Genomic DNA, 26,299 nt, shown 5'->3' with positions numbered 1-26,299 from the left:
AGGCTTGGAATCCACATGAACCACCTCTTCAAGGGATTCAATCATTCTGCATAACCTTTTAGGGACTACATTGGAGAAAATAGTGAATTGCCTCCTGAGCCTACCTTATCAGAATACAAATGTTTGACAACAGTGAAAGAGAGAATAGTTGCTAGGACTTGTTGGAGGGGAAATAGGCTTTGGTGTATCTTAGTTTAAAGAATACTAGAATGCAAAGAGCTCTGCGCCAGTGAATATCTCACCATGGAGGGATAGACAGAAGGATTCACAAGAGATAGAAACCTGTACACCTGAGTATTTTAAAGCCCTCGATCTTTAGAAGGCTACAGATATTGGACAATCATCTTGATGGTACAGCTGGGGGAAGCGCAAAGAGACTGACAACACAGGCTCAACAGGGCAATGGTATCCTTTTAACAGTGCATTCTTTGGACATTTCACTCAAATGTGACATTCCACCGAGACCACTTGTATATGCAGACCAGGGTTAACATGATCAACAGATTAGGTAAATTGTCAATGATTGATGAAACTGTGGTATCTGTTACAGCACTGGAATCTGCATCCTGAGGGCTCATGGGGTTTCTTTATACCACTTTACATAAGGGAAGGTTTCTGTACACTCATCTTGTAAGGCAATAATGTAAAAAAGTGGACAGTAGAACGCCTATTGTGCTGAATTGGTCCTGGAGAGTTTTAAATCTTGCTATAGATCTCTACTAAAAATGAAAGCCAGATCGTGTGGATATCTACGCAGTTTTGTTCATTTTTGCACCTCCCACAATCACCACTTGACCCACTATCAATCGTCACAGGCAGTGTTAAGATATCCACTAAAAAGATCGCTTTTGTTGGGTTCGCTAAGCATTGCACCGCCCATCTAACATGGAAAAGAACCCTATGATGAAGAATGGCACAAAGAGGGTGAGGGTTCTGGTCTTCTAAATAAGGTACTCTAAGTGGGTCCTGTAGAATCACCATAGCAATAGTTACTGCATACAAATCTCCAATACTCTATCCAGCTGATGTCCACAGAAATTCCTTACCTTTTGTGGCTCACTTTCTGGTATACAATGCTCTTAATGGAGAAGTACACTTCAAGAGAAAGAAACCAGGGCTACCCCCCACACCACAAGAAGCCTGTTGTACTCTACTGCAGCCAATGGTTTTGGGAGGTTGCCTTTGCAACATTTTAATTCCTCAACACTGTCAGTGCAAACTGGGTTTTTAGTTGGGATATCACACAAACAGGCTAGCAAGAGTGGTCTTCTTCTGGCCCTTCGAACCCTGGGTTGTGTCTGGCATGGTTTGGGAAAGCATATACAGTTAAGATCAGGTGAGTCTGATAAATAGATGAGCAGCAGATGGGTAAAGCAGCACAATTAGGAATTTTTCAGCATGTAAAGGTGGATCGCTGTGTTAGGCCTAAAACTTTAGAAGTGAGCCCAGGTTTTGCATTCCAAAGCACGACACCTGCAAGCAAGCCTGCAGTTACGGATAGGTACCGAGGTTTGAGGGCTCTTCTGGGAGACCATGACATAGCAGCACCCAGAAGTCATGCACACCAATGGAATGCCTGACAGTAAACACAAAACCACGGGGCCTGTAAAAAATTATTACTTCCACATAGCGTTCTCCCTTAACTCCAGTGAGGGCACAGCACAAAGTTGCATAAGAAAAGAAAAACATGCATACACGTAATTCCAATTTCACTTACCACAACCAATTTAAATAACTTTGCATTGCCATTGTTTTTGGGCCCATTGTAATCACCTGTTTTACATACTCAGTATTCAATTACTATTACATTAAAGGGTCATATTATTCTTTAATCAGTTGAACTCGTTATGCAAACTGATATGATTATCTCCAAACTTAAATTCCTATAAACACTTTTTGTTATCAAAGCTATGTACTAATGTTATGTTATTTAAGTCTTGATATAGTGCACAACTCATCCCCGAGGAGACATCTCAGCGCATAATCGGCAGTTAGGTGTGATAGATACAGCATTAAAACAACCAGGTTTTACGTTTTGTTTTTTTATTCAGCTAGACTTGAGCACATGCAAATTTTCATGAATTTCCGAAGCCAACATCAATTGTTCTCTCAGTAAACATACTTTCAACTTGAGAATACTCTACCTGTATGGAGACTGTACAGATGTTGCTACAGAAGGCATGGCAGTTGCTGTAAGCATTTTTGTTGCTCTTGTTACAGCATGTGTCAGGGTGGGACCACCAAGCGCTGAACTGGCTGCCTACAACAAAATTAAATAAAAATGAAGCTTATTAAAAGTATGTTACATTCATTTACAGAAATTGTGAGTATTATAACTCTAGATGCAGAATCTAAGAAAATGTATGAGAATATGGCAATACGGTAGGTGACTGATTGAAGAGCCACTTAAGTGCAGGCTTCAGCCATATTGGCAGACGCCCTCACTCCCTCCTCAGTGCTTCTGTCAGACATTGCCCGACACTAGGAAGGGGTATAATACTAGGGGTGCATATCTCAGTGCCCCGAGCACTGATTGAAGTGGGAGAGGTATAACTGGAAAGGGGAGTGGGGCCAATTGGAGGCAAACTCCCTCTCTGCCCTCCAGGGAGAACAATTTACTGGGTTGGGAGTATAGCCAATGTGATGGCAGAGTCCCTCTTTTTGCCCCAACTTAAAAATTCCTGGCATCTAGTGGGCTTTCTACCCCCCCCCCCCCCGCAATTAAGCCAAGCCTCCCATCTGCCGCTAGGACGTCAGAAGACACTATTGCTCCTACTTGGGCTGGGGTATAGCTTGATGCCAGAGTAACCCCACCCCCTCACCCCCATCCTTTCCTTTGGCAACATTTTAAAATCACTAGTGTCTAGTGGACTTTCAGCTCTGTCCGGGTGTGGGGGGTCTGACTGGTTTGTACCTTTTGGGGTAGGGGTATGGCCAATGCTAAAGAGCAACGCTCGCACCGCTAAGGCCAGACCAGTCTTTCTGTTCCCCTGCGGACTAAAACGTCCCATCCCAATGGCAAGCAAGAAGACATTTGATTATTCTCTCCTTTTGGCCATGGGGAAAGCTGCACTTTTTGGGCTTGGGTAGCCGCTACCTGGGGAAACTACCAGACCCAGACATTTCTGAAAACAAGACATCAAAGGAAGTCGAGGGTGGTATGCTTTGCGTGGACCCCATGACATTTTCTTACCCACAATGCTCTGCATACCTCAAAGTCTGACTAAAATCATTCATTTTCCTTGCATTTCTGAGATAAACATTTCCAGAATTCACAGGGATTCACAAACCTCCTACTGCTCAGCTTTTTACCACTTGTTTCAATAATAACACTATCCTTCTTGTATGGGTGGGCTTAGCCTCCACAAGAAAAGTTCCAAAAATGAATGTGGAGATATCAACATTTCCTGTAAAAAAAAAAAAAAGAAAAAAAACTATCCTGATTTGGTGGGGGTAGGTGCATTAACTGGGTATGCCACCTACATAAACCTACCAAACCCACACATTTCTGAAAACTAGACACTGAGGGAAGTCCAGTATGGTGTTCTTTGTGTGGATCCCATGACGTTTTCTTACTCACAATACCCTGAAAAACCTCAAACTTTGTCTAAAAGCACACTTTTCCTCGCATTTCTCTGAACTAATCTTCCGGGAACCACTGGGATCCAGAAATTTCCTACTACCTAGCATTCCCCCATTTGTGCTGATAAAAACGCTACCCTATTTGTGTGATTGGGCCAAGTGACAGCGACAGGGAACGGATCAAATCAATGTCAACAGGAGTCCCACAGTGGAATTTTGCAGATTCCTCCTGATTCCAGAAGTTTCCATCACAGAAATGTAAGGAAAAGGAGTGATTTTAGCTAAAGTTTTGAAGTTTGCATGGCTCTGTGGGTAATAAAACCATGTGGGATTCAAGCAAGGCAGTGAAATCCCCTGCGTCTTTGGTTTTCATAAGTGTCTGTGGTTGGTAGAGTTCCATGGGTGGCGGTCGAGCAAGGCCCCAAATACCAAATACTACCCCTATCGCTGATCTCTCCACATATCACCTTTGGGCCTTTTGTGTGGCAGTCTCTTCGCCCACTCACACAAGTTGGTTGCTGTTGTCATGGGGAGACGTGTTGGAACTCTGGTACGAAATTTGTGGACTGCCACAGATTCCAGAGTAGAATGTGTGCTTTTAGCAAATGTTTGATTATTGCAAGGGCTTCTGGGTGAGAACACCTGATGAGAGCCATGCAAATCACGCCACTCTGGCTTCTCTTACGTGTTTAGTTTTTTTTTAAATTACAGGTTTGCTAGGTTTCCATAGGTGTTGGCTGAGCTAGGGCCCAATATTCACAACTACCCACACGCATAAAAAGGGTGAGGTTTTCAGTGGAAAAATGTGACATTTGTGTTGCCTGTTTGACCTTTACCTTTCCTGGGCACTAGGCCACCTCACATAAGTGAATTACCTTTTTTATCAGTAGATTCGGGGAAATGCTTGGTGGTAAAAATGTATGGCTCCCCACAGATGCTGGAAATTTTCCTCACAGAAATTTAAACAAAGTTTGAGGTTTTCAAAGGCTTTTGGGTAAAAAAACCTCGGGAGTGCCATGCAAGTCACCCTATCCTGTATTCCGCTAGGTATCTATTTTTCTAAAACATGTAGGTTTGCTAGATGTCCCTATGTACCAGCTGAGCTACGTCCCAAAATCCATTGCGATTTGGATTAGATCATTGATGACATTATTGTTCATAGGATCACAATGTCTCCAGTGACAACTTCTTGCTGCCCAGGTCGTGCTGAGGGGTTCCTTTTCCGGTGGTCCTACTGTCCTGATCGAGCCGAAGGTCCTGCTGCAGTTGTCTCCTCCCTTTGTGTGTGTGGTTGTGTGTGTGGTTGTGTGTGTGGTTGTGTGTGGTTGTGGTTGTGTGTGTGGTTGGTTGTGTGGTTGTGTGTGTGTGTGGTTGTGTGTGTGTGTGGTTGTGTGTGTGTGGTTGTGTGTGTGTGTGGTTGTGTGTGTGTGTGTGGGTGTGTGTGGTTGTGTGTGGGTGTGTGTGGTTGTGTGTGTGTGTGGTTGTGTGTGTGTGTGGTTGTGTGTGTGTGTGGTTGTGTGTGTGTGTGGTTGTGTGTGTGTGTGGTTGTGTGTGTGTGTGTGGTTGTGTGTGTGTGTGTGGTTGTGTGTGTGGTTGTGTGTGTGGTTGTGTGTGTGGTTGTGTGTGTGGTTGTGTGTGTGGTTGTGTGTGTGGTTGTGTGTGTGGTTGTGTGTGTGGTTGTGTGTGTGGTTGTGTGTGTGGTTGTGTGTGTGGTTGTGTGTGTGGTTGTGTGTGTGGTTGTGTGTGTGGTTGTGTGTGTGGTTGTGTGTGTGGTTGTGTGTGTGGTTGTGTGTGTGTGTGGTTGTGCGTGCGTGGTTGTGTGCGTGGTTGTGTGCGTGCGTGGTTGTGTGCGTGCGTGGTTGTGTGTGTGCGTGCGTGGTTGTGTGCGTGCGTGGTTGTGTGCGTGCTTGTGTGCGTGGTGTGTGTGCGTGGTGTGTGTGCGTGGTTGTGTGCGCGGTTGTGTGTGTGGTTGTGTTGTGTGTGTGGTTGTGTGTGTGTGGTTGTGTGTGTGTGTGTGGTTGTGTATGTATGTATGTATGTATTAAGTTCTTATTAAGCGCTACTGCCACCCCAAGGGTATCCTGGCGCTTGACCTACAATAAGTCATCAGATCTAATACACTACATTACTTTGGAAAGAGATAGGTCTTCAACTCTTTTTTAAAGGAGGAGATTTCTTGCTTACTACTTAGCAACAGAGGGAGGGAATTCCACAGCTTAGCTGCTGTAAAACCAAAAGCACGACCACCCATCCTCACTAACAAATTTAGGGACTGTGATCAAAAAAGCCGAGGAGGATCTTAAGGGTCTAGCAGCCGAGAAAAGATGTTGGAGTGGCAGCGGTCCCAGCCCATGCAGCGCTCTAAACACAATACAGGCAGCTTTGAAGAAAATACGCTGCTGGACAGGCAGCCAATGGAGATCAGATAATGCTTCTGAAGATGACGCAGAACGAGGTCGGGCTAAAGCCAATTTGGCCGCCATGTTTTGAACCCTCTGCAGCCTACCTACTAAAGACTTAGGTGCCCCCAGAAGTAGTGCGTTACAGTAGTCTAAGCTACTGAGTATAGTACTACGCACCACCTCTGCTCGAGCCTCTGGGGGGAGCAACGGCAAGATTTTACGTAGGGCTCGAAGCAGGCCCATGCACGTAGCTATAGTCTTATTCACCGAGGCATCCAGTTGCAGACCGGGCTCCAACAGAATCCCCAGATTACGGGCCGACTCCGCCGCTGTCACCGTACCCAAGATGGATGCCGGCCAAAAACCTTCTGGCAACGTGCGAGAGGGCTGATCCAGTGAGCAATGAAGCACTTCGGTCTTTGCCCCATTGAATTGGAGTGAGTTAAGGCGGAGCCACTCTGCTGTTTCCGACATACACTGATGGAAAATATCCCTCGAAACCGCCTCCTTACCCTCAAAGGAAAAAATCAGTTGTGTATCGTCGGCATAATTGATGACGGAGATGCCGAAAGATTTTATCAGACTGATTAGGGGTCGGAGGTATAGGTTGAAGAGGATCGGGCTAATCGCCGACCCTTTTGGCACACCCTGCTTCACCTGACGTATGTCTGACCGGAAAGGTGGTAGTGCAACTGCTTGTTGCCTATTTTCCAGGTAAGATTCAAGCCAGCCGAGCGCCAGACCACCCACGCCCGCACTCTGGAGACGATCCAGCAGGACAGCGTGATCCACCGTGTCGAACGCGGCCGACATGTCCAGCAGCACTAAAAATGCTGCCTTACCCGTGTCGACACGCGTTCGCAGATCGTCCAACACGGTGATCAGGGCGGACTCAGTCCCATGTGCTGGCCTGAATCCAAACTGGACGGCGTCCAGACAAGCGTTCGATTCCAGAAAGTTTGATAGAGTTCTTGTTACCAACTTCTCTAGAATTTTTATAGGGAATGGAAGCAGCGAGATAGGCCTATAACTGGCAGGACAAAGCGGGTCCAGAGAGGCCTTTTTTAGCAATGGTGTCACGATTGCAAGCTTCCAGCTATCCGGAACCGAAGCTGAAGTCAGAGACTGACAGCAGATGGTATGCAGCGGAGGTAGCAGTTCTGTCTGAAAGACCTTCCATATCCTATGTGGCAAAGGGTCAAGTGGAGAGCCCGAAGACACACCATTAGCCACTATACAGAATTCTTCCAAGGAAGGGATAGGAAAGCAAGATAATTGCTGTTCCCCCTTAACCTCCTCCACACCCAAAGGGTGAGGAGGTTTCCGTGGAGAGAGCTCTGTCGGGACCGAATGGCTCGGAGTCGAGAGGCCACTCAAGATGAGCCTGATTTTTTCCTCAAATGCAGAGGCCAAGGAATTACACAGCTCCTGAGATGCTGTGGTGACTGGAACTACACAGGCCGGATTTGCCAGGTTATTGACCAACTTAAAAAGGGTCTGTGATTTGTTGGTGGCTTTGGCCAGTGAGTCTTCCAGAAACTTCCCCTTAGCCATCTTTAGGTGGTCTTTATATTCCCGCAGAACCTGTCTGTATTGTGCGCGATCTGAATCCGCGTACCCTCTCCTCCAAGCACGCTCCGCCTGTTTACAGCGGAGTTTCTGTTGACTAAGATCACCAGTGAACCAAGCATTAGTTCTCCGAGGCTTGTTCTTCACCCTTTTTAAAGGGATCAGTTCATCGTGTTACAATCTGTTCACTAAGGGTAGCGTAGCTTTTATCCACAGTTTCCTGCACCTCAAGGTTGTTGGCAACAGAGAAGGTAAGCATGGCCCCCTTAGTAGACGGGACCACTGTCTGCTAAATTTATGCCCAGCCGAGCTGTCACTACGCTGCTCTCCTGCCACATAAATAGACATGAGAACCAGAGCATGATCAGTCCAGCATTGATCCAGGACCTCGTTAATGGCAACCAACTTTTTATCAGCAAAGACCAAGTCCAAAATGTTCCCCTTCACATGTGTGGAACATTGCACAAGCTGTTCCAGCTGTATGTTCTTACATGCTTGGCATATTTCTCTATAGGCTTGATCTTGTGGGCCTGATGGTCGTAGATTAAAATCGCCCAATACTATAAAGTTAGAATGTGAATTGGATAAATTGTAAACAAGGTCAATAAATTGCTGAAAAGAGGGGGCTATTCCAGAGGGAGGTCTGTAACACAAAAGACCTGTCAAAACTGTACCACCCTGAGCCATTAGAGAGAATCCCATAAGTTCAAAGCCTACCACCTGTTTAACTGTAAACTGTGAAAGGGCGAGTGTATCTTTACAAATAAACCCCACACCGCCACCTCCTCCCGTAGTTCGGGGAGTGTGTCTAATAAAATATCCTGGGGGACATGCCCAAGCCAACTCCGCTCCACTATCTGGTGTGGTCCAGGTCTCGGTCAGGAACAAAATATCCAATTTAACTGACTCAACTAACAGAGATTTCGTCGTGGTGCTTTACCAGGGAGCGGACATTGAGAAGGCCACAAGAGATGGAGGACGAGGACAAAGGCCACCCGGTAGATCCTTTATATGAGGCTGACTGAAGATTCAGAGCACATAGTTCTTCTCGAGAATATACTAAGTGTGTCCTCATCGGTTCTCTGGAGCCGGGAGCAACCGGGACGCGAACGGGCTTACCTCTGGCGCACCTCCGGCGCGCCCACGGCGCGCCCGCTGCGCGCGAACGCTGCGCGCCCGCATCTCCATTCGATTTATAGTATTACGCCGCCCGGGTACCGCCTCGTAGGCGACTGACCCACCCAATTTGGCGCCTACAATGTCCCAAGCCTCACTCACCCACTCAAAGATGGCGATCAAGCGCCGCTGAACCGGAGCCCCCGCTAACTAAATCCCACCAAATGCGGGTGATAGAACCGTTTTAATATGCAGGTAAGCCTGACTGTCTCCCCCCGCAGCAAAGCAGCGTAGCAGCTAATTTAAAAATCTCTATTCCCATATAGTTGTATATGGTTTTAAAATAAAGCAATGCGCGCGATGACAAAGTCTGCCTTACAGAGTTAGAGGAGCTGTTTATATAGCTCTCCAATGCTCTCCAATGCGCGGGTACCGCCTCGTAGGCGACTGACCCACCCAATATGGCGCCTACAATGTCCCAAGCCTCACTCACCCACTCAAAGATGGCGATCAAGCGCCGCTGAACCGGAGCCCCCGCTAACTAAATCCCACCAAATGCGGGTGATAGAACCGTTTTAATATGCAGGTAAGCCTGACTGTCTCCCCCCGCAGCAAAGCAGCATAGCAGCTAATTTAAAAATCTCTATTCCCATAGAGTTGTATATAGTTTTAAAATAAAGCAATGCGCGCGATGACAAAGTATGTGGTTGTGTGTGTGGTGTGTGTGGTGTGTGTGGTGTGTGTGGTTGTGTGGGGGTGTGTGTGGTTGTGTGTGTGGTTGTGTGTGTGGTTGTGTGTGTGGTTGTGTGTGTGGTTGTGTGTGGGGTTGTGTGTGGGGTTGTGTGTGGGGTTGTGTGTGGGGTTGTGTGTGGGGTTGTGTGTGGGGTTGTGTGTGGGGTTGTGTGTGGGGTTGTGTGGGGTTGTGTGGGGTTGTGTGGGGTTGTGTGTGATTGTGTGTGTGTGTGTGTGTGTGTGTGGTTGTGTGTGTGGTTGTGTGTGTGGTTGTGTGTGGTTGTGTGTGTGGTTGTGTGTGTGGTTGTGTGTGTGGTTGTGTGTGTGGTTGTGTGTGTGGTTGTGTGTGTGTGTGGTTGTGTGTGTGTGTGGTTGTGTGTGTGTGTGGTTGTGTGTGTGGTTGTGTGTGTGGTTGTGTGTGTGGTTGTGTGTGTGGTTGTGTGTGTGGTTGTGTGTGTGGTTGTGTGTGTGGTTGTGTGTGTGGTTGTGTGTGTGGTTGTGTGTGTGGTTGTGTGTGTGGTTGTGTGTGTGTGGTTGTGTGTGTGTGTGGTTGTGTGTGTGGTTGTGTGTGTGGTTGTGTGTGTGGTTGTGTGTGTGTGGTTGTGTGTGTGTGGTTGTGTGTGTGTGGTTGTGTGTGGTTGTGTGTGTGTGGTTGTGTGTGTGTGGTTGTGTGTGTGTGTGGTTGTGTGTGGTTGTGTGTGGTTGTGTGTGGTTGTGTGTGTGTGGTTGTGTGTGTGTGGTTGTGTGTGTGTGGTTGTGTGTGTGGTTGTGTGTGTGGTTGTGTGTGTGGTTGTGTGTGTGGTTGTGTGTGTGGTTGTGTGTGTGGTTGTGTGTGTGGTTGTGTGTGTGGTTGTGTGTGTGGTTGTGTGTGTGGTTGTGTGTGTGGTTGTGTGTGTGGTTGTGTGTGTGGTTGTGTGTGTGTGGTTGTGTGTGTGTGGTTGTGTGTGTGTGGTTGTGTGTGTGTGGTTGTGTGTGTGTGGTTGTGTGTGTGGTAGTGTGTGGTAGTGTGTGTGTGTGGTAGTGTGTATGTGTGGTTGTGTGTGGTTGTGTGTATGTGTGGTTGTGTGTGTGGTTGTGTGTGTGTGTGGTTGTGTGTGTGGTTGTGTATGTGGTTGTGTATGTGGTTGTGGGTGGTTGTGTGTTGTTGTGTGGGATTGTGTGTGTGGTTGTGTGTGTGGTTGTGTGGGGTTGTGTGGGGTTGTGTGGGGTTGTGTGGGGTTGTGTGTGGTTGTGTGGGGTTGTGTGTGATTGTGTGTGATTGTGTGTGTGATTGTGTGTGTGGTTGTGTGTGTGGTTGTGTGTGTGGTTGTATGTGTGGTTGTATGTGTGGTTGTATGTGTGGTTGTGTGTGTGGTTGTGTGTGTGGTTGTGTGTGTGTGGTTGTGTGTGTGTGGTTGTGTGTGTGTGGTTGTGTGTGTGTGGTTGTGTGTGTGTGGTTGTGTGTGTGGTTGTGTGTGGTTGTGTGTGGTTGTGTATGTGGTTGTGTGGGTGGTTGTGTGGGGTTGTGTGTGTGGTTGTGTGGGGTTGCGTGTGGGGTTGTGTGGGGTTGCGTGTGGGGTTGTGTGGGGTTGCGTGTGGGGTTGTGTGGGGTTGTGTGGGGTTGTGTGGGGTTGTGTGGGGTTGTGTGTGTGGTTGTGTGTGTGTGTGTGGTTGTGTGTGTGTGTGTGGTTGTGTGTGTGTGTGGTTGTGTGTGTGGTTGTGGTTGTGGTTGTGTGTGGTTGTGTGTGTGTGTGTGGTTGTGTGTGGTTGTGTGTGTGTGGTTGTGTGTGTGTGGTTGTGTGTGGTTGTGTGTGTGTGTGGTTGTGTGTGTGTGGTTGTGTGTGTGTGGTTGTGTGTGTGGTTGTGTGTGTGTGGTTGTGTGTGTGTGGTGTTGTGTGTGTGGTTGTGTGTGTGGTTGTGTGTGTGGTTGTGTGTGTGTGGTTGTGTGTGTGTGGTTGTGTGTGTGGTTGTGTGTGGTTGTGTGTGGTTGTGTATGTGGTTGTGTGGGTGGTTGTGTGGGGTTGTGTGTGTGGTTGTGTGGGGTTGCGTGTGGGTTTGTGTGGGGTTGCGTGTGGGGTTGTGTGGGGTTGTGTGGGGTTGTGTGGGGTTGTGTGTGTGGTTGTGTGTGTGTGTGTGGTTGTGTGTGTGTGTGTGGTTGTGTGTGTGTGTGGTTGTGTGTGTGGTTGTGGTTGTGGTTGTGTGTGGTTGTGTGTGTGTGTGTGGTTGTGTGTGGTTGTGTGTGTGTGGTTGTGTGTGTGTGTGGTTGTGTGTGGTTGTGTGTGTGTGGTTGTGTGTGTGTGGTTGTGTGTGTGTGGTTGTGTGTGTGTGGTTGTGTGTGTGTGGTTGTGTGTGTGTGGTTGTGTGTGTGGTTGTGTGTGTGGTTGTGTGTGTGGTTGTGTGTGTGTGTGTGTGTGGTTGTGTGTGTGGTTGTGTGTGTGTGTGTGGTTGTGTGTGTGGTTGTGGTTGTGGTTGTGTGTGTGTGTGTGGTTGTGTGTGGTTGTGTGTGTGTGGTTGTGTGTGTGTGTGGTTGTGTGTGGTTGTGTGTGTGTGGTTGTGTGTGTGTGTGGTTGTGTGTGTGTGTGGTTGTGTGTGGTTGTGTGTGTGTGGTTGTGTGTGTGTGGTTGTGTGTGTGTGGTTGTGTGGGTGTGGTTGTGTGGGTGTGGTTGTGTGGGTGTGTGGTTGTGTGGGTGTGTGGTTGTGTGGTTGTGTGGGTGTGTGTGGTTGTGTGTGTGGTTGTGTGTGTGTGGTTGTGTGTGTGTGGTTGTGTGTGTGTGGTTGTGTGTGTGTGATTTTGTGTGTGTGATTTTGTGTGTGGTTGTGTGTGTGGTTGTGTGTGTGGTTGTGTGTGTGGTTGTGTGTGTGGTTGTGTGTGTGGTTGTGTGTGTGGTTGTGTGTGTGGTTGTGTGTGTGGTTGTGTGTGTGGTTGTGTGTGTGGTTGTGTGTGTGTGTGGTTGTATGTGTGTGTGTGGTTGTGTGTGTGTGTGGTTGTGTGTGTGTGTGTGGTTGTGTGTGTGTGTGTGGTTGTGTGTGTGTGTGTGGTTGTGTGTGTGTGGTTGTGTGTGTGGTTGTGTGTGTGTGGTTGTGTGTGTGTGGTTGTGTGTGTGGTTGTGATTTTGTGTGTGGTTGTGTGTGTGTGGTTGTGTGTGTGTGGTTGTGTGTGTGTGGTTGTGTGTGTGGTTGTGTGTGTGTGGTTGTGTGTGTGTGGTTGTGTGTGTGTGTGGTTGTGTGTGTGTGTGGTTGTGTGTGTGTGTGGTTGTGTGTGTGTGTGGTTGTGTGTGTGTGTGTGTGTGTGTGTGTGTGTGTGTGTGTGTGGGTGTGTGGTTGTGTGTGTGTGGTTGTGTGTGTGTGGTTGTGTGTGTGTGGGTGTGTGGGTGTGTGGTTGTGTGTGTGTGGTTGTGTGTGTGTGGTTGTGTGTGTGTGGTTGTGTGTGTGTGGTTGTGTGTGTGTGGTTGTGTGTATGTGGTTGTGTGTGTGTGGTTGTGTGTGTGTGTGGTTGTGTGTGTGTGTGGTTGTGTGTGTGTGTGGTTGTGTGTGTGTGTGGTTGTGTGTGTGTGTGGTTGTGTGTGTGTGGTTGTGTGTGTGTGTGGTTGTGTGTGTGTGTGGTTGTGTGTGTGTGTGGTTGTGTGTGTGTGTGGTTGTGTGTGTGTGTGGTTGTGTGTGTGTGTGGTTGTGTGTGTGTGTGGTTGTGTGTGTGTGGTTGTGTGTGTGTGGTTGTGTGTGTGTGGTTGTGTGTGTGTGGTTGTGTGTGTGGTTGTGTGTGTGGTTGTGTGTGTGTGGTTGTGTGTGTGGTTGTGTGTGTGGTTGTGTTTGTGTGTGTGATTTTGTGTGTGGTTGTGTGTGGTTGTGTGTGTTGTGTGTGTGTGGTGTGTGTGTATGGTGTGTGTGTATGGTGTGTGTGTATGGTGTGTGTGTATGGTGTGTGTGTATGGTGTGTGTGTGTGTGGTTGTGTGTGGTGTGTGTGTGTGGTGTGTGTGTATGGTGTGTGTGTATGTGTGGTTGTGTGTGTGTGGTTGTGTGTGTGTGGTTGTGTGTGTGTGGTTGTGTGTGTGTGGTTGTGTGTGTGTGGTTGTGTGTGTGGTTGTGTGTGTGGTTGTGTGTGTGTGGTTGTGTGTGTGTGTGGTTGTGTGTGTGTGTGGTTGTGTGTGTGGTTGTGTGTGTGTGGTTGTGTGTGTGTGGTTGTGTGTGTGGTTGTGTGTGTGTGTGGTTGTATGTGTGTGTGTGGTTGTGTGTGTGTGGTTGTGTGTGTGTGTGTGGTTGTGTGTGTGTGTGTGGTTGTGTGTGTGTGTGTGGTTGTGTGTGTGTGGTTGTGTGTGTGTGGTTGTGTGTGTGTGGTTGTGTGTGTGGTTGTGATTTTGTGTGTGGTTGTGTGTGTGTGGTTGTGTGTGTGTGGTTGTGTGTGTGGTTGTGTGTGTGTGGTTGTGTGTGTGTGTGGTTGTGTGTGTGTGTGGTTGTGTGTGTGTGTGGTTGTGTGTGTGTGTGGTTGTGTGTGTGTGTGTGTGTGTGTGTGTGTGTGTGTGTGTGTGTGTGTGTGTGTGGGTGTGTGGTTGTGTGTGTGTGGTTGTGTGTGTGTGGTTGTGTGTGTGTGGGTGTGTGGGTGTGTGGTTGTGTGTGTGTGGTTGTGTGTGTGTGGTTGTGTGTGTGTGGTTGTGTGTGTGTGGTTGTGTGTGTGTGGTTGTGTGTATGTGGTTGTGTGTGTGTGGTTGTGTGTGTGTGTGGTTGTGTGTGTGTGTGGTTGTGTGTGTGTGTGGTTGTGTGTGTGTGTGGTTGTGTGTGTGTGGTTGTGTGTGTGTGTGGTTGTGTGTGTGTGTGGTTGTGTGTGTGTGTGGTTGTGTGTGTGTGTGGTTGTGTGTGTGTGTGGTTGTGTGTGTGTGTGGTTGTGTGTGTGTGTGGTTGTGTGTGTGTGGTTGTGTGTGTGTGGTTGTGTGTGTGTGGTTGTGTGTGTGTGGTTGTGTGTGTGGTTGTGTGTGTGGTTGTGTGTGTGTGGTTGTGTGTGTGGTTGTGTGTGTGGTTGTGTTTGTGTGTGTGATTTTGTGTGTGGTTGTGTGTGGTTGTGTGTGTTGTGTGTGTGGTGTGTGTGTATGGTGTGTGTGTATGGTGTGTGTGTATGGTGTGTGTGTATGGTGTGTGTGTATGGTGTGTGTGTGTGTGTGGTTGTGTGTGGTGTGTGTGTGTGGTGTGTGTGTATGGTGTGTGTGTATGTGTGGTTGTGTGTGTGTGGTTGTGTGTGTGTGGTTGTGTGTGTGTGGTTGTGTGTGTGTGGTTGTGTGTGTGTGGTTGTGTGTGTGGTTGTGTGTGTGGTTGTGTGTGTGTGGTTGTGTGTGTGTGTGGTTGTGTGTGTGTGTGGTTGTGTGTGTGGTTGTGTGTGTGGTTGTGTGTGTGTGGTTGTGTGTGTGTGGTTGTGTGTGTGGTTGTGTGTGTGGTTGTGTGTGTGTGGTTGTGTGTGTGTGGTGGTGTGTGTGTGTGTGGTTGTGTGTGTGTGTGGTTGTGTGTGTGTGGTTGTGTGTGTGGTTGTGTGTGTGTGGTTGTGTGTGTGGTTGTGTGTGTGGTTGTGTGTGTGTGGTTGTGTGTGTGTGGTTGTGTGTGTGTGTGATTGTGTGTGTGATTGTGTGCGTGGTTGTGTGTGTGTGTGTGTGATTGTGTGCGTGGTTGTGTGTGTGTGTGTGTGGTTGTGTGTGTGTGTTGTGTGTGTGTGTGGTTGTGTGTGTGTGGTGTGTGTGTGTGGTGTGTGTGTGTGGTTGTGTGTGTGGTGTGTGTGTGTGTGTGTGTGTGGTTGTGTGTGTGTGTGTGTGGTTGTGTGTGTGTGTGGTTGTGTGTGTGGTTGTGTGTGTGTGGTTGTGTGTGTGTGGTTGTGTGTGTGTGGTTGTGTGTGTGTGTGTGTGTGAGAAGTTGGCCTGGTATATGATGCTCACTAGTTAAAGTGATCACCTTGTACCATGCCAAGCAACCCTTATGGTGTGGTTGTAAGTCAACCTTTTCGGACTAGCTGCCCTAGTGGTAGCGTAGGCTAAGCAGTCTTTGAGGCTAAACTCGTGAAGCGTGTTAAGCCAGCTGTTTTACCAAATGCAACCCCCTTTTATACCAATGAAAGGACACCACACAGATATATATTCAAAATATATATGTATTTATTTATCAAAGTTACCCCTAGTCTCTTTATGAGCACAGGAGCACAAATCGTCAAACAAGATTATCACAGAATACACAGAAGTTGCACTTTATATGGGTAGGCCCTGGTGGCCACTCAAACCATATACTAAAATAGTGGTATAAGTACCACGAACAGAAAAGGGAAAAGGCCTAGGGCCTCTAGAATCGCTGGGCCTACAAGGAGCTAACGTCAGTTAGTGACCAGGAGGTCCACGGGTGGCGTGTGCAGAGCAAATAGTCACACGCGTGCTCCCATAGGTTTCAATGGGTGCGTAAAAAGTACAAAGTTACTGCAAAAGGAATCTTCCGGATGACCTAGGAACTTAAGATTTGGAACACAGGCACTAGAGATGTATTACTACACTTGGGCACAGGTGTGCCAGCTTTACCTCACCCACAGGAAGCGGGTGCATAGGCCTCGAAGTGCGTCGGGTTTCTTCTATCTGTTCCGTGGAGCTTGAAGACAAAGATGCTGCAGGCGGTCGGTCCGGGAGAGATGCAGTGGATCCAAGAGTGGATCGGAGATGTTGAAGACCTGTAAGCAGAGGGGACAGTGTTCACAGTCACTAGCCAGTGACCAGCGTGGCACCAGGTGGGTACCAGGCGATGTCGGGTGCAAACAGGTGATGAGGGGTAGCTTGTCTCCGCAGCCACGTGGTCCCTGAAGGTCGACGACGTCCAGGAGTCGGCTCACGAGCTGTCCCACGCAGGCTCTCGCTGTCGGCGGTGTCGGCGACTTGATCGAAGCAAACAAGCCTTGGCAAAAGCAATTGCAGGAGGATTCGGAAATCAGCTGTTGGTTCTGACCAGCAAGGTCAGAGGGATTGCTCCTTTGGAGGGGAGCAAGGGCCAGTCTGGAGCAACCAGACCAGCGGTGTTTGTCGTAGATTTCGTCGCCAAGATGGCCACTAGCCAGCGGGCCAGCAACCGGTTAGGCGCGTCGAGTGGCAAAATGCAGAAGGGCCCCACGCAGATCGTGGAGATGCTGGAGGGCTCACCTTTGGTGCAGATGCTGCTCGAGGGTTGGGCTTCTCAGGACCCAAAGCACAACTTGGAGGGAGCCTCGGTTGTTGCACTGGTCAGCTTGTCGTAGTCGTTCCAAGATGGCTGGCTCCACGTGTCTCGGTGCCTCCACGGGTCTCCTCTTTGCAGGGACTGTGGATCGGGCGGTGAGAGGTCTGGAGGTCCAGGTCTTGTCAGTCTCTGGGCTCGGGCTCCGGCGGGAGGCGGCGGCAAAGCAGACGTTGATTCGCTGGATGGTGCTTGCGTTAGCAAGGTGGTCACTCCCTGACCACAGGGGAGATTTTCTTCAGTCTTCTGTGCAGCAGAATGTCGAAGTTCCCGTCTTCTTCTTAGTTTCAAGTTGATTCCAGGATGTCTGAAGTCTTAGGACACAGCTCCTACCTTTATTCGGATTCTAGGGGCCGGACTACCTGCTAGGTCCCTCCCTATGGGTGGGACCAGGAAGGGGGGTGGTTACACCCCCAATCCTTTGTCCAGCTCGCCCCAGGCCCGGGACTGGTGTGCCCCAGGACCGGTTTGAACTGGCATATGCACCGAGGCTCCTTGTGAGCCACAGGCATGTCTGGTTTCTTTCAAGCCCTACCTGACCAATACACAAAATCCTGTCTGGGGTGGTGCACGCACCTCCCCTGGCAGGAAACCCTTTGTCCACACCTCCCAAGCTGGAAGGACTCCCAGCAGCAGGAGGGCAGACTTGTGTCTGTGGTGGCAGCATCCATTTTGTGGAGCTGAGGCTATGTCTGATTTTACCCGGGTTTCAGGTACTGTACATGTCGTGTCCCTCTAGAAGGGTGGAATGCTAACCCCGTCGCCAGAATTGGCGAGGGGTTAGTATTCCAATTCGTATGACACCTTACTCGACATGTTTTGATAAAGCCAAACCAAAGATAGCATTTAACCGCGAGGTTCATAATGCACTTAAGAGTATATGGTATGACGATATCTGGAAACAGTAGAAGGAAGTTGTTCCGACCACTGTAGACAGGCTCAGCTCATGCCAGAGCACCATCTCACATGGAACCAAGCACTCTGCCTTCAGGATTGTTAAGGCCTGCTATAGGAGTGACTTATAGGTTACCAGGTGTCCCATTTAAGGTTAGGTATAGGTATACTACACCTAAGTAAGAGGTGATTACACCAACTTACCCCAGCTGAGTGATCAGCCAGTTGTGTCAAATCGTTAGGCCAAGCCTGGGGTGGCATAATACATGCTGCAGCCCTTGGCAGGCCTTGGGTACGCCAATGCCCTGGGTACCTAGTGTACACTGGTACAGGGGCTGACAGGGTGATCCACTTCCAATTGGTTATGCACCTAGGGTGCATAGTTTTAATTTAGTAGAGAGAACAGCAGGCTGGGGGTCTGATTGGCAGGCCCACAGCCTCAATATGTCAAAAACCAGTGAAGCAAAAAGCAAAAATTTGGGGTGACCATAGGATAGCAGACCCTACTCTCCTACACAACCCCCCCCCAAACGCTGGGACATTAAACTAGCCTTGACCAGTCTCGTCTTCATGTCCTAAGTGGAAGTACCTGGAGAGACCATCTGCATTCCCATGGTCAGTACCTGGCCGGTGCTCCACTGTAAAGTCCATCCCCTGTAGGGAAATGGACCACCTAAGCAGTTTGGGGTTTTCACCCTTCATCTGATTTAGCCACAAGAGGGGCTTATGGTCGGTCTGAATCTTGAAGTGAGTGCCAAACAAGTATGGCCTCAGCTTCTTCAGGGCCCACACCACAGCAAAGGCCTCCCTCTCAATAGCTGACCAATTCTTCTCTCTGGGGGTCAACCTTCTGCTAATAAAAGCAATGGGTTGGTCTTGACCATCTACATTAAGTTGTGACAGCACAGCTCCCACACCCAACTCAGAAGCATCTGTTTGGACAATAAACTCTTTGGAGTAGTCAGGACTTTTCAGGATAGGTGCAGAGCACATGGCCTCCTTCAGGTCATCAAATGCCTTTTGACAGCTTACTGTCCACTGAACCTTTTTGGGCATCTTCTTGGATGTCAGATCATTAAGAGGAGTCACAATGGACCCATAGTTCTTAACAAACTTCCTGTAATACCCAGTCAAGCCCAAGAAAGCTCGAACTTGAGTCTGGGTGGTTGGAGGGGACCAATCCTTGATGGACTGTATCTTACTCTCCAGTGGTTGAACTTGGCCCCCACCTACAAGGTGGCCCAAATACACAACCTTACTCTGCCCTATCTGGCACTTAGTAGCCTTGATAGTGAGGCCTGCCCTTTGCAGAGCCTCAAGAGCCTTCTTCAGGTGGATCAGGTGATCCTCCCAGGTGGAACTAAAGACAGCAATGTCATCAAGATATGCTGCGCAAAAGTCATCCAACCCAGTAAGGACTTGGTTCACCAGCCTTTGGAAGGTGGCAGGTGCATTCTTCAGACCAAAGGGCATCACCACAAACTGATAATGCCCACCTGGGGTTGAGAATGCTGTTTTGGCCTTAGACTCCTCAGCTAACCTGATTTGCCAATAGCCAGCTGTCAAGTCAAATGTGCTCAAAAACTTTGCAGAAGCTAGTTTGTCTATGAGCTCATCTGCCCTTGGAATAGGGTGTGCATCTGTCCTGGTGACAGCATTGAGTCCTCTGTAGTCCACACAGAACCTCATCTCTCTCTTGCCATCTTTGGTGTGAGGTTTGGGGACCAGAACCACTGGGCTAGCCCAGGGGCTCTCTGAGGGTTCAATGACACCTAATTCCAGCATTTTATGTACCTCAGCCTTTATACAGTCCCTGACGTGGTCAGGTTGTCTGTAAAGTTTGTTCTTTACAGGCAGACTGTCACCAGTGTCCACAACATGGGTACACCAGTCAGTTTGACTAGGTATCAAGGAAAACATATGTGAAAATGATTGTAGAACCTGTCTACATTCAGTCTGCTGATGGGCAGTGAGGTTGCCTCCAAGGGTCACTCCTTCAACTGAGCCATCTTCAGGGTTCTGAGACAACAGGTCTGGGAGAGGGTCACTCTCTTCCTCCTGTCCCTCATCTGTAGCCATGAGCAAGCCCATGTCTGCCCTGTCAACATATGCTTTAAGCCTGTTAACATGGAGTACCCTGTGGGGACTCCTGGGAGTTCCTAGGTCCACCAAGTAGGTGACCTCTCCCTTCTTTTCCAGGATTGTATGGGGTCCAGACCATTTGTCTTGGAGTGCTGCTGGGGCCACTGGCTCCAACACCCATACCTTCTGTCCTGGCTGATACTCAACCAAGACAGCCTTTTGGTCATGCCAAGCTTTCTGTAAGGCCTGGCTTGCCTCAAGGTTTTTAGATGCCTTCTCCATATACTCAGCCATCCTGGAGCGGAGACCAAGTACATAGTCCACTATGTCTAGCTTAGGCTTTTTGAGAGGTAACTCCCATCCTTCCTTCACCAAACACAGTGGGCCTCTCACAGGGTGCCCAAACAACAATTCAAAGGGGCTGTAGCCAACTCCTTTTTGTGGGACCTCTCTGTAAGCAAACAGAAGGCAGGGTAGAAGGATATCCCATCTTCGCCTGAGCTTTTCAGGTAATCCTTTGATCATACCCTTTAGGGTCTTGTTGAATCTCTCAACAAGCCCATTGCATTGTGGGTGATAAGGGGTGGTGAACTTGTAGTTGACACCACATTCCTTCCACATAGCTGTCAAGTATCCTGACATAAAGTTGGTACCTCTGTCAGATACTACCTCCTTAGGAAACCCCACTCTGGAGAATACTCCCAGCAGGGCCCTGGCCACAACAGGAGCTGTAGTGGTCCTAAGGGGAATTGCCTCTGGATACCTGGTGGCATGATCCACTACCACCAGTATAAATCTGTGCCCAGATGCAGTGGGAGGATCCATGGGACCCACTATGTCTATTCCCACTCTTTCAAAGGGAACCCCCACCACAGGTAGTGGTATCAGGGGGGCCTTTGTTGTGCCACCTGATTTGCCACTGGCTTGGCAGGTAACACAGGAGCGACAAAACTCCTTTGTATCTTCATTCATATGAGGCCAGTGAAAGTGAGGGACAAGTCTGTCCCAGGTCTTGTTCTGGCCTAGGTGTCCTGCTAAAGGAATATCATGGGCCAAGGTAAGAAGGAAGCCCCTAAATTGCAGAGGTATAACCAACCTCCTGGTTGCACCAGGCTTGGGGTCTCTAGCCTCTGAATAAAGGAGCCCTTCATCCCAATACACTTTATGGGTACCTTGAGCATTCCCAGCAGCCTCAGCAGCAGCCAGCTGTCTGAGGGGTTCAAGAGAGGGACAGGATAACTGAGCCTGCCTCAAGTCAGCCCTTGAAGGTCCCCCTGTCCCCAGAAACTCAACCTGATCAGGTTCAAGCTCTTCAGGGACAGTTCCTTCAGGGTCCTCTAGATCAGCTTCCTGGGAAGGCTGATCATCACTCTGAGGCAGGGGGGAAGGCACAGCCTTGACCCTCCTGTTCTTCTTCTTGGTAGGTGCTTGGTCCATTGTTCCAGGATCCAAGACCTGTGGTTCAGTGAGGCACTTTTTGGCCTGTGACCTGGTCACAGCAAGGACATGTGATGATATACCTAACATCTCTGCATGAGTCCTGTACTCCACTTCTGACCATAGAGAACTCTCTAGGTCATTGCCCAACAAACATATTCTACTGGGAGGTCTGCACTAACCACAACCCTTTTGAGGCCAGTTACCCCTCCCCATGAGAAGTTAACAACTGCCACACTATGTGAAGTAGTGGCATTGCTGGCATTGGTCACCAGGTAGTTCTCACCTGGTATGTACTGTCCAGGGTCCACAAAGCCTGGTGTCACCATAGTGACACTGGCACATGTGTCCCTGTAAGCTTGAGCCACTTTTTCATTTATTAAAGGAGTCTGTCTGTACTTGCCCAGGTTACTGGGGCTCACAGTCAGGGACAAATCAATGTCCCCATCACAGATCAAGACTGCCTGTGTAAGGGTTCTGTCTAAGTCAGAATCTCCTTCAGTTCCCATAGTGATTCCCACTACACCCTTTGTCTGGGGACCAACACTGCTAACAGTAGTACTGGGAGCAGGTGCCTTAGGGGCAACAGTGTTGGGGGCTCCACCCTTTTTGCAATCACTAGTCCAGTGAGTTGTATTTTTGCAATGATTGCACCAGGGTTTCTTTTGACCTTCTTTCTTCTTTTTGGACTGTTGTTGGGACCCACCCTCCTTAGCAGTAGTTTGGGGCCCTGTTGAAGACTTCTGGTCTTTAGATTTCTGATCTCCACCCTTTTGGTCTGTTTTCTTCTGATCACCCCCTTGGCCCTGGTTCTGGTTCTTTTGCTTAACCCTGGTTCTGACCCATTTGTCTGCCTTCTTTCCCAATTCTTGGGGAGAGGTCAGATCAGAGTCAACCAAGTGTTGATGCAGTTGCTGGTTTTGACAGTTATTTAAAATCTGTTCTCTCATCATCAAATTATACAATCCTGTAAAATCAGATACCTTACTTCCCAGCAACCAACCCTCCAAAGCCTTAGTGGCACATTCAATGTATTCAGACCAGTCCTGAGTCTGTGTCTTTTGGGTGTCTCTGAACATTAACCTGTACTGCTCAGTGGTTAAGCCTAACCCATCAACTAGAACACTCTTCAGGACTCTGTAGTTTCTGACATCCTCTTCTCTAACAGTGAGGAGTCTGTCTCTGCCTCTTCCCTCAAAGGAGAGCCAGAGGATTGCTGCCCACTGATCTTCAGGAACCTGCTGTACTTTGCAGGCTCTCTCAAGAGCAGTTATCCACTTGTGGATGTCATCCCCACTTTTGTAGGGGGGCACAACCTTAGACAGGTTTCTATTATCGAAAACCCTATCTTTGTCCTTAGGGACAATGCTGCCACCAGTGGGTATAGACCCACTCTCTTTATGCTGTCTAGCCTTGCTAAGTTTCTCTTCCATCAGGGCTACTTCTAGCTCCTGCTTCCTGATCCTCAGCTGAGCCTCTTGCATCTTGGCCTCATGTTCCCTCCTCTGAGGGGTGGTCATCCTTCTCCTGGAGTGACCTTGAGAGCCTCTAGAGCCATGGGAAGCATTGGAGTCACCTGAGCGATTCCTTTGCCTTCCCAGCCCTGTGTTAAGTCCACTGGGAGATCCAGTGGGTTGAACCCACTGTCAGTCCCCAATAGCCTTGGTTTAGCTGGGCCAAGTTTAACACTTGGCACTGGGCTAGTTCTCCCTTCATCCTCACTACTGTCAGTATCCTTTTCACTCTCATCCTCTGTGGTAGGCATCCCATCTAAGGGGTGACTATTGGGAAGGGGTACTTCAGTGGCATCTTCAGAAGGGGGGCCTCCTGTTCCTGTCCCTAAGGGGGCTAACTGGGAAGCTTTCTTGAGTGCTCTCTGATCTCATCATTCTGTAAGAGCTCTCTGAGCTCAGCAGAGTTTGGGTTCTTGGGCTGTTTAAGGCCTCTAAGAGTTGCCAAATGCCTGAGCTCATTCTGATTAAGGGTAGCAAAGCTGGATGGTGCCCTCTGGGGGTCACTCTCAACAGAGATGGGTACAGTGGACCCCTCTGCCCCGGCCATTGCTCTTAAGTGTGGGTGGATGTGTTGCAATCTACCTACACTTGGGTTTACCTACTAAACCTATCTAGTAGTTGTAGTCAGGGTGTGCTACTCCCTTTGCTCTACAACAACTAAGTTCAGTAGAACTTATGTATATCTAATCTTGTTTTATATGTACCTACAGGTACCTATGTGATCTTTCAATTGGTAACCAAGAGATTACAATGGTAAAACACAGCAAGCTCAAATCCAACCGCTGCTCACCAATGTGAGAAGTTGGCCTGGTATATGATGCTCACTAGTTAAAGTGATCACCTTGTACCATGCCAAGCAACCCTTATGGTGTGGTTGTAAGTCAACCTTTTCGGACTAGCTGCCCTAGTGGTAGCGTAGGCTAAGCAGTCTTTGAGGCTAAACTCGTGAAGCGTGTTAAGCCAGCTGTTTTACCAAATGCAACCCCCTTTTATACCAATGAAAGGACACCACACAGATATATATTCAAAATATATATGTATTTATTTATCAAAGTTACCCCTAGTCTCTTTATGAGCACAGGAGCACAAATCGTCAAACAAGATTATCACAGAATACACAGAAGTTGCACTTTATATGGGTAGGCCCTGGTGGCCACTCAAACCATATACTAAAATAGTGGTATAAGTACCACGAACAGAAAAGGGAAAAGGCCTAGGGCCTCTAGAATCGCTGGGCCTACAAGGAGCTAACGTCAGTTAGTGACCAGGAGGTCCACGGGTGGCGTGTGCAGAGCAAATAGTCACACGCGTGCTCCCATAGGTTTCAATGGGTGCGTAAAAAGTACAAAGTTACTGCAAAAGGAATCTTCCGGATGACCTAGGAACTTAAGATTTGGAACACAGGCACTAGAGATGTATTACTACACTTGGGCACAGGTGTGCCAGCTTTACCTCACCCACAGGAAGCGGGTGCATAGGCCTCGAAGTGCGTCGGGTTTCTTCTATCTGTTCCGTGGAGCTTGAAGACAAAGATGCTGCAGGCGGTCGGTCCGGGAGAGATGCAGTGGATCCAAGAGTGGATCGGAGATGTTGAAGACCTGTAAGCAGAGGGGACAGTGTTCACAGTCACTAGCCAGTGACCAGCGTGGCACCAGGTGGGTACCAGGCGATGTCGGGTGCAAACAGGTGATGAGGGGTAGCTTGTCTCCGCAGCCACGTGGTCCCTGAAGGTCGACGACGTCCAGGAGTCGGCTCACGAGCTGTCCCACGCAGGCTCTCGCTGTCGGCGGTGTCGGCGACTTGATCGAAGCAAACAAGCCTTGGCAAAAGCAATTGCAGGAGGATTCGGAAATCAGCTGTTGGTTCTGACCAGCAAGGTCAGAGGGATTGCTCCTTTGGAGGGGAGCAAGGGCCAGTCTGGAGCAACCAGACCAGCGGTGTTTGTCGTAGATTTCGTCGCCAAGATGGCCACTAGCCAGCGGGCCAGCAACCGGTTAGGCGCGTCGAGTGGCAAAATGCAGAAGGGCCCCACGCAGATCGTGGAGATGCTGGAGGGCTCACCTTTGGTGCAGATGCTGCTCGAGGGTTGGGCTTCTCAGGACCCAAAGCACAACTTGGAGGGAGCCTCGGTTGTTGCACTGGTCAGCTTGTCGTAGTCGTTCCAAGATGGCTGGCTCCACGTGTCTCGGTGCCTCCACGGGTCTCCTCTTTGCAGGGACTGTGGATCGGGCGGTGAGAGGTCTGGAGGTCCAGGTCTTGTCAGTCTCTGGGCTCGGGCTCCGGCGGGAGGCGGCGGCAAAGCAGACGTTGATTCGCTGGATGGTGCTTGCGTTAGCAAGGTGGTCACTCCCTGACCACAGGGGAGATTTTCTTCAGTCTTCTGTGCAGCAGAATGTCGAAGTTCCCGTCTTCTTCTTAGTTTCAAGTTGATTCCAGGATGTCTGAAGTCTTAGGACACAGCTCCTACCTTTATTCGGATTCTAGGGGCCGGACTACCTGCTAGGTCCCTCCCTATGGGTGGGACCAGGAAGGGGGGTGGTTACACCCCCAATCCTTTGTCCAGCTCGCCCCAGGCCCGGGACTGGTGTGCCCCAGGACCGGTTTGAACTGGCATATGCACCGAGGCTCCTTGTGAGCCACAGGCATGTCTGGTTTCTTTCAAGCCCTACCTGACCAATACACAAAATCCTGTCTGGGGTGGTGCACGCACCTCCCCTGGCAGGAAACCCTTTGTCCACACCTCCCAAGCTGGAAGGACTCCCAGCAGCAGGAGGGCAGACTTGTGTCTGTGGTGGCAGCATCCATTTTGTGGAGCTGAGGCTATGTCTGATTTTACCCGGGTTTCAGGTACTGTACATGTCGTGTCCCTCTAGAAGGGTGGAATGCTAACCCCGTCGCCAGAATTGGCGAGGGGTTAGTATTCCAATTCGTATGACACCTTACTCGACATGTTTTGATAAAGCCAAACCAAAGATAGCATTTAACCGCGAGGTTCATAATGCACTTAAGAGTATATGGTATGACGATATCTGGAAACAGTAGAAGGAAGTTGTTCCGACCACTGTAGACAGGCTCAGCTCATGCCAGAGCACCATCTCACATGGAACCAAGCACTCTGCCTTCAGGATTGTTAAGGCCTGCTATAGGAGTGACTTATAGGTTACCAGGTGTCCCATTTAAGGTTAGGTATAGGTATACTACACCTAAGTAAGAGGTGATTACACCAACTTACCCCAGCTGAGTGATCAGCCAGTTGTGTCAAATCGTTAGGCCAAGCCTGGGGTGGCATAATACATGCTGCAGCCCTTGGCAGGCCTTGGGTACGCCAATGCCCTGGGTACCTAGTGTACACTGGTACAGGGGCTGACAGGGTGATCCACTTCCAATTGGTTATGCACCTAGGGTGCATAGTTTTAATTTAGTAGAGAGAACAGCAGGCTGGGGGTCTGATTGGCAGGCCCACAGCCTCAATATGTCAAAAACCAGTGAAGCAAAAAGCAAAAATTTGGGGTGACCATAGGATAGCAGACCCTACTCTCCTACAGTGTGGTTGTGTGTGGTTGTGTGTGTGTGGTTGTGTGTGTGTGGTTGTGTGTGTGGTTGTGTGTGTGGTTGTGTGTGTGTGGTTGTGTGTGTGTGGTTGTGTGTGTGTGGTTGTGTGTGTGTGGTTGTGTGTGTGTGGTTGTGTGTGTGTGGTTGTGTTTGTGTGTGGTTGTGTGTGTGTGGTTGTGTGTGTGTGGTTGTGTGTGTGTGGTTGTGTGTGTGTGGTTGTG

The 26,299-nt window shown here is 49.1% G+C and overlaps 1 protein-coding gene across 4 annotated transcripts in view; it reads right to left on the bottom strand.

Moving 5' to 3' along the window:
* Window positions 1-26,299, bottom strand: part of USP24 (ubiquitin specific peptidase 24) — a 2,082,369-nt gene that overhangs the window by 1,595,314 nt on the left and 460,756 nt on the right. For all 4 annotated transcript variants that reach the window (XM_085602520.1, XM_085602518.1, XM_085602517.1 and 1 more), the window contains exon 23: window positions 2,145-2,260. In XM_085602520.1, coding sequence (XP_085458646.1) covers window positions 2,145-2,260 — 116 coding nt within the window. The remainder of the gene's footprint in view (window positions 1-2,144; window positions 2,261-26,299) is intronic.

The sequence above is a fragment of the Triturus cristatus genome, chromosome 4_2, assembly GCF_964204655.1.
Source record: "Triturus cristatus chromosome 4_2, aTriCri1.1, whole genome shotgun sequence".
NCBI classification, from domain to species: Eukaryota; Metazoa; Chordata; class Amphibia; order Caudata; family Salamandridae; genus Triturus; species Triturus cristatus.
The sequence above is the reverse complement of the archived record's forward strand: the minus strand, read 5'-3'. Positions and strand labels throughout refer to the sequence as shown.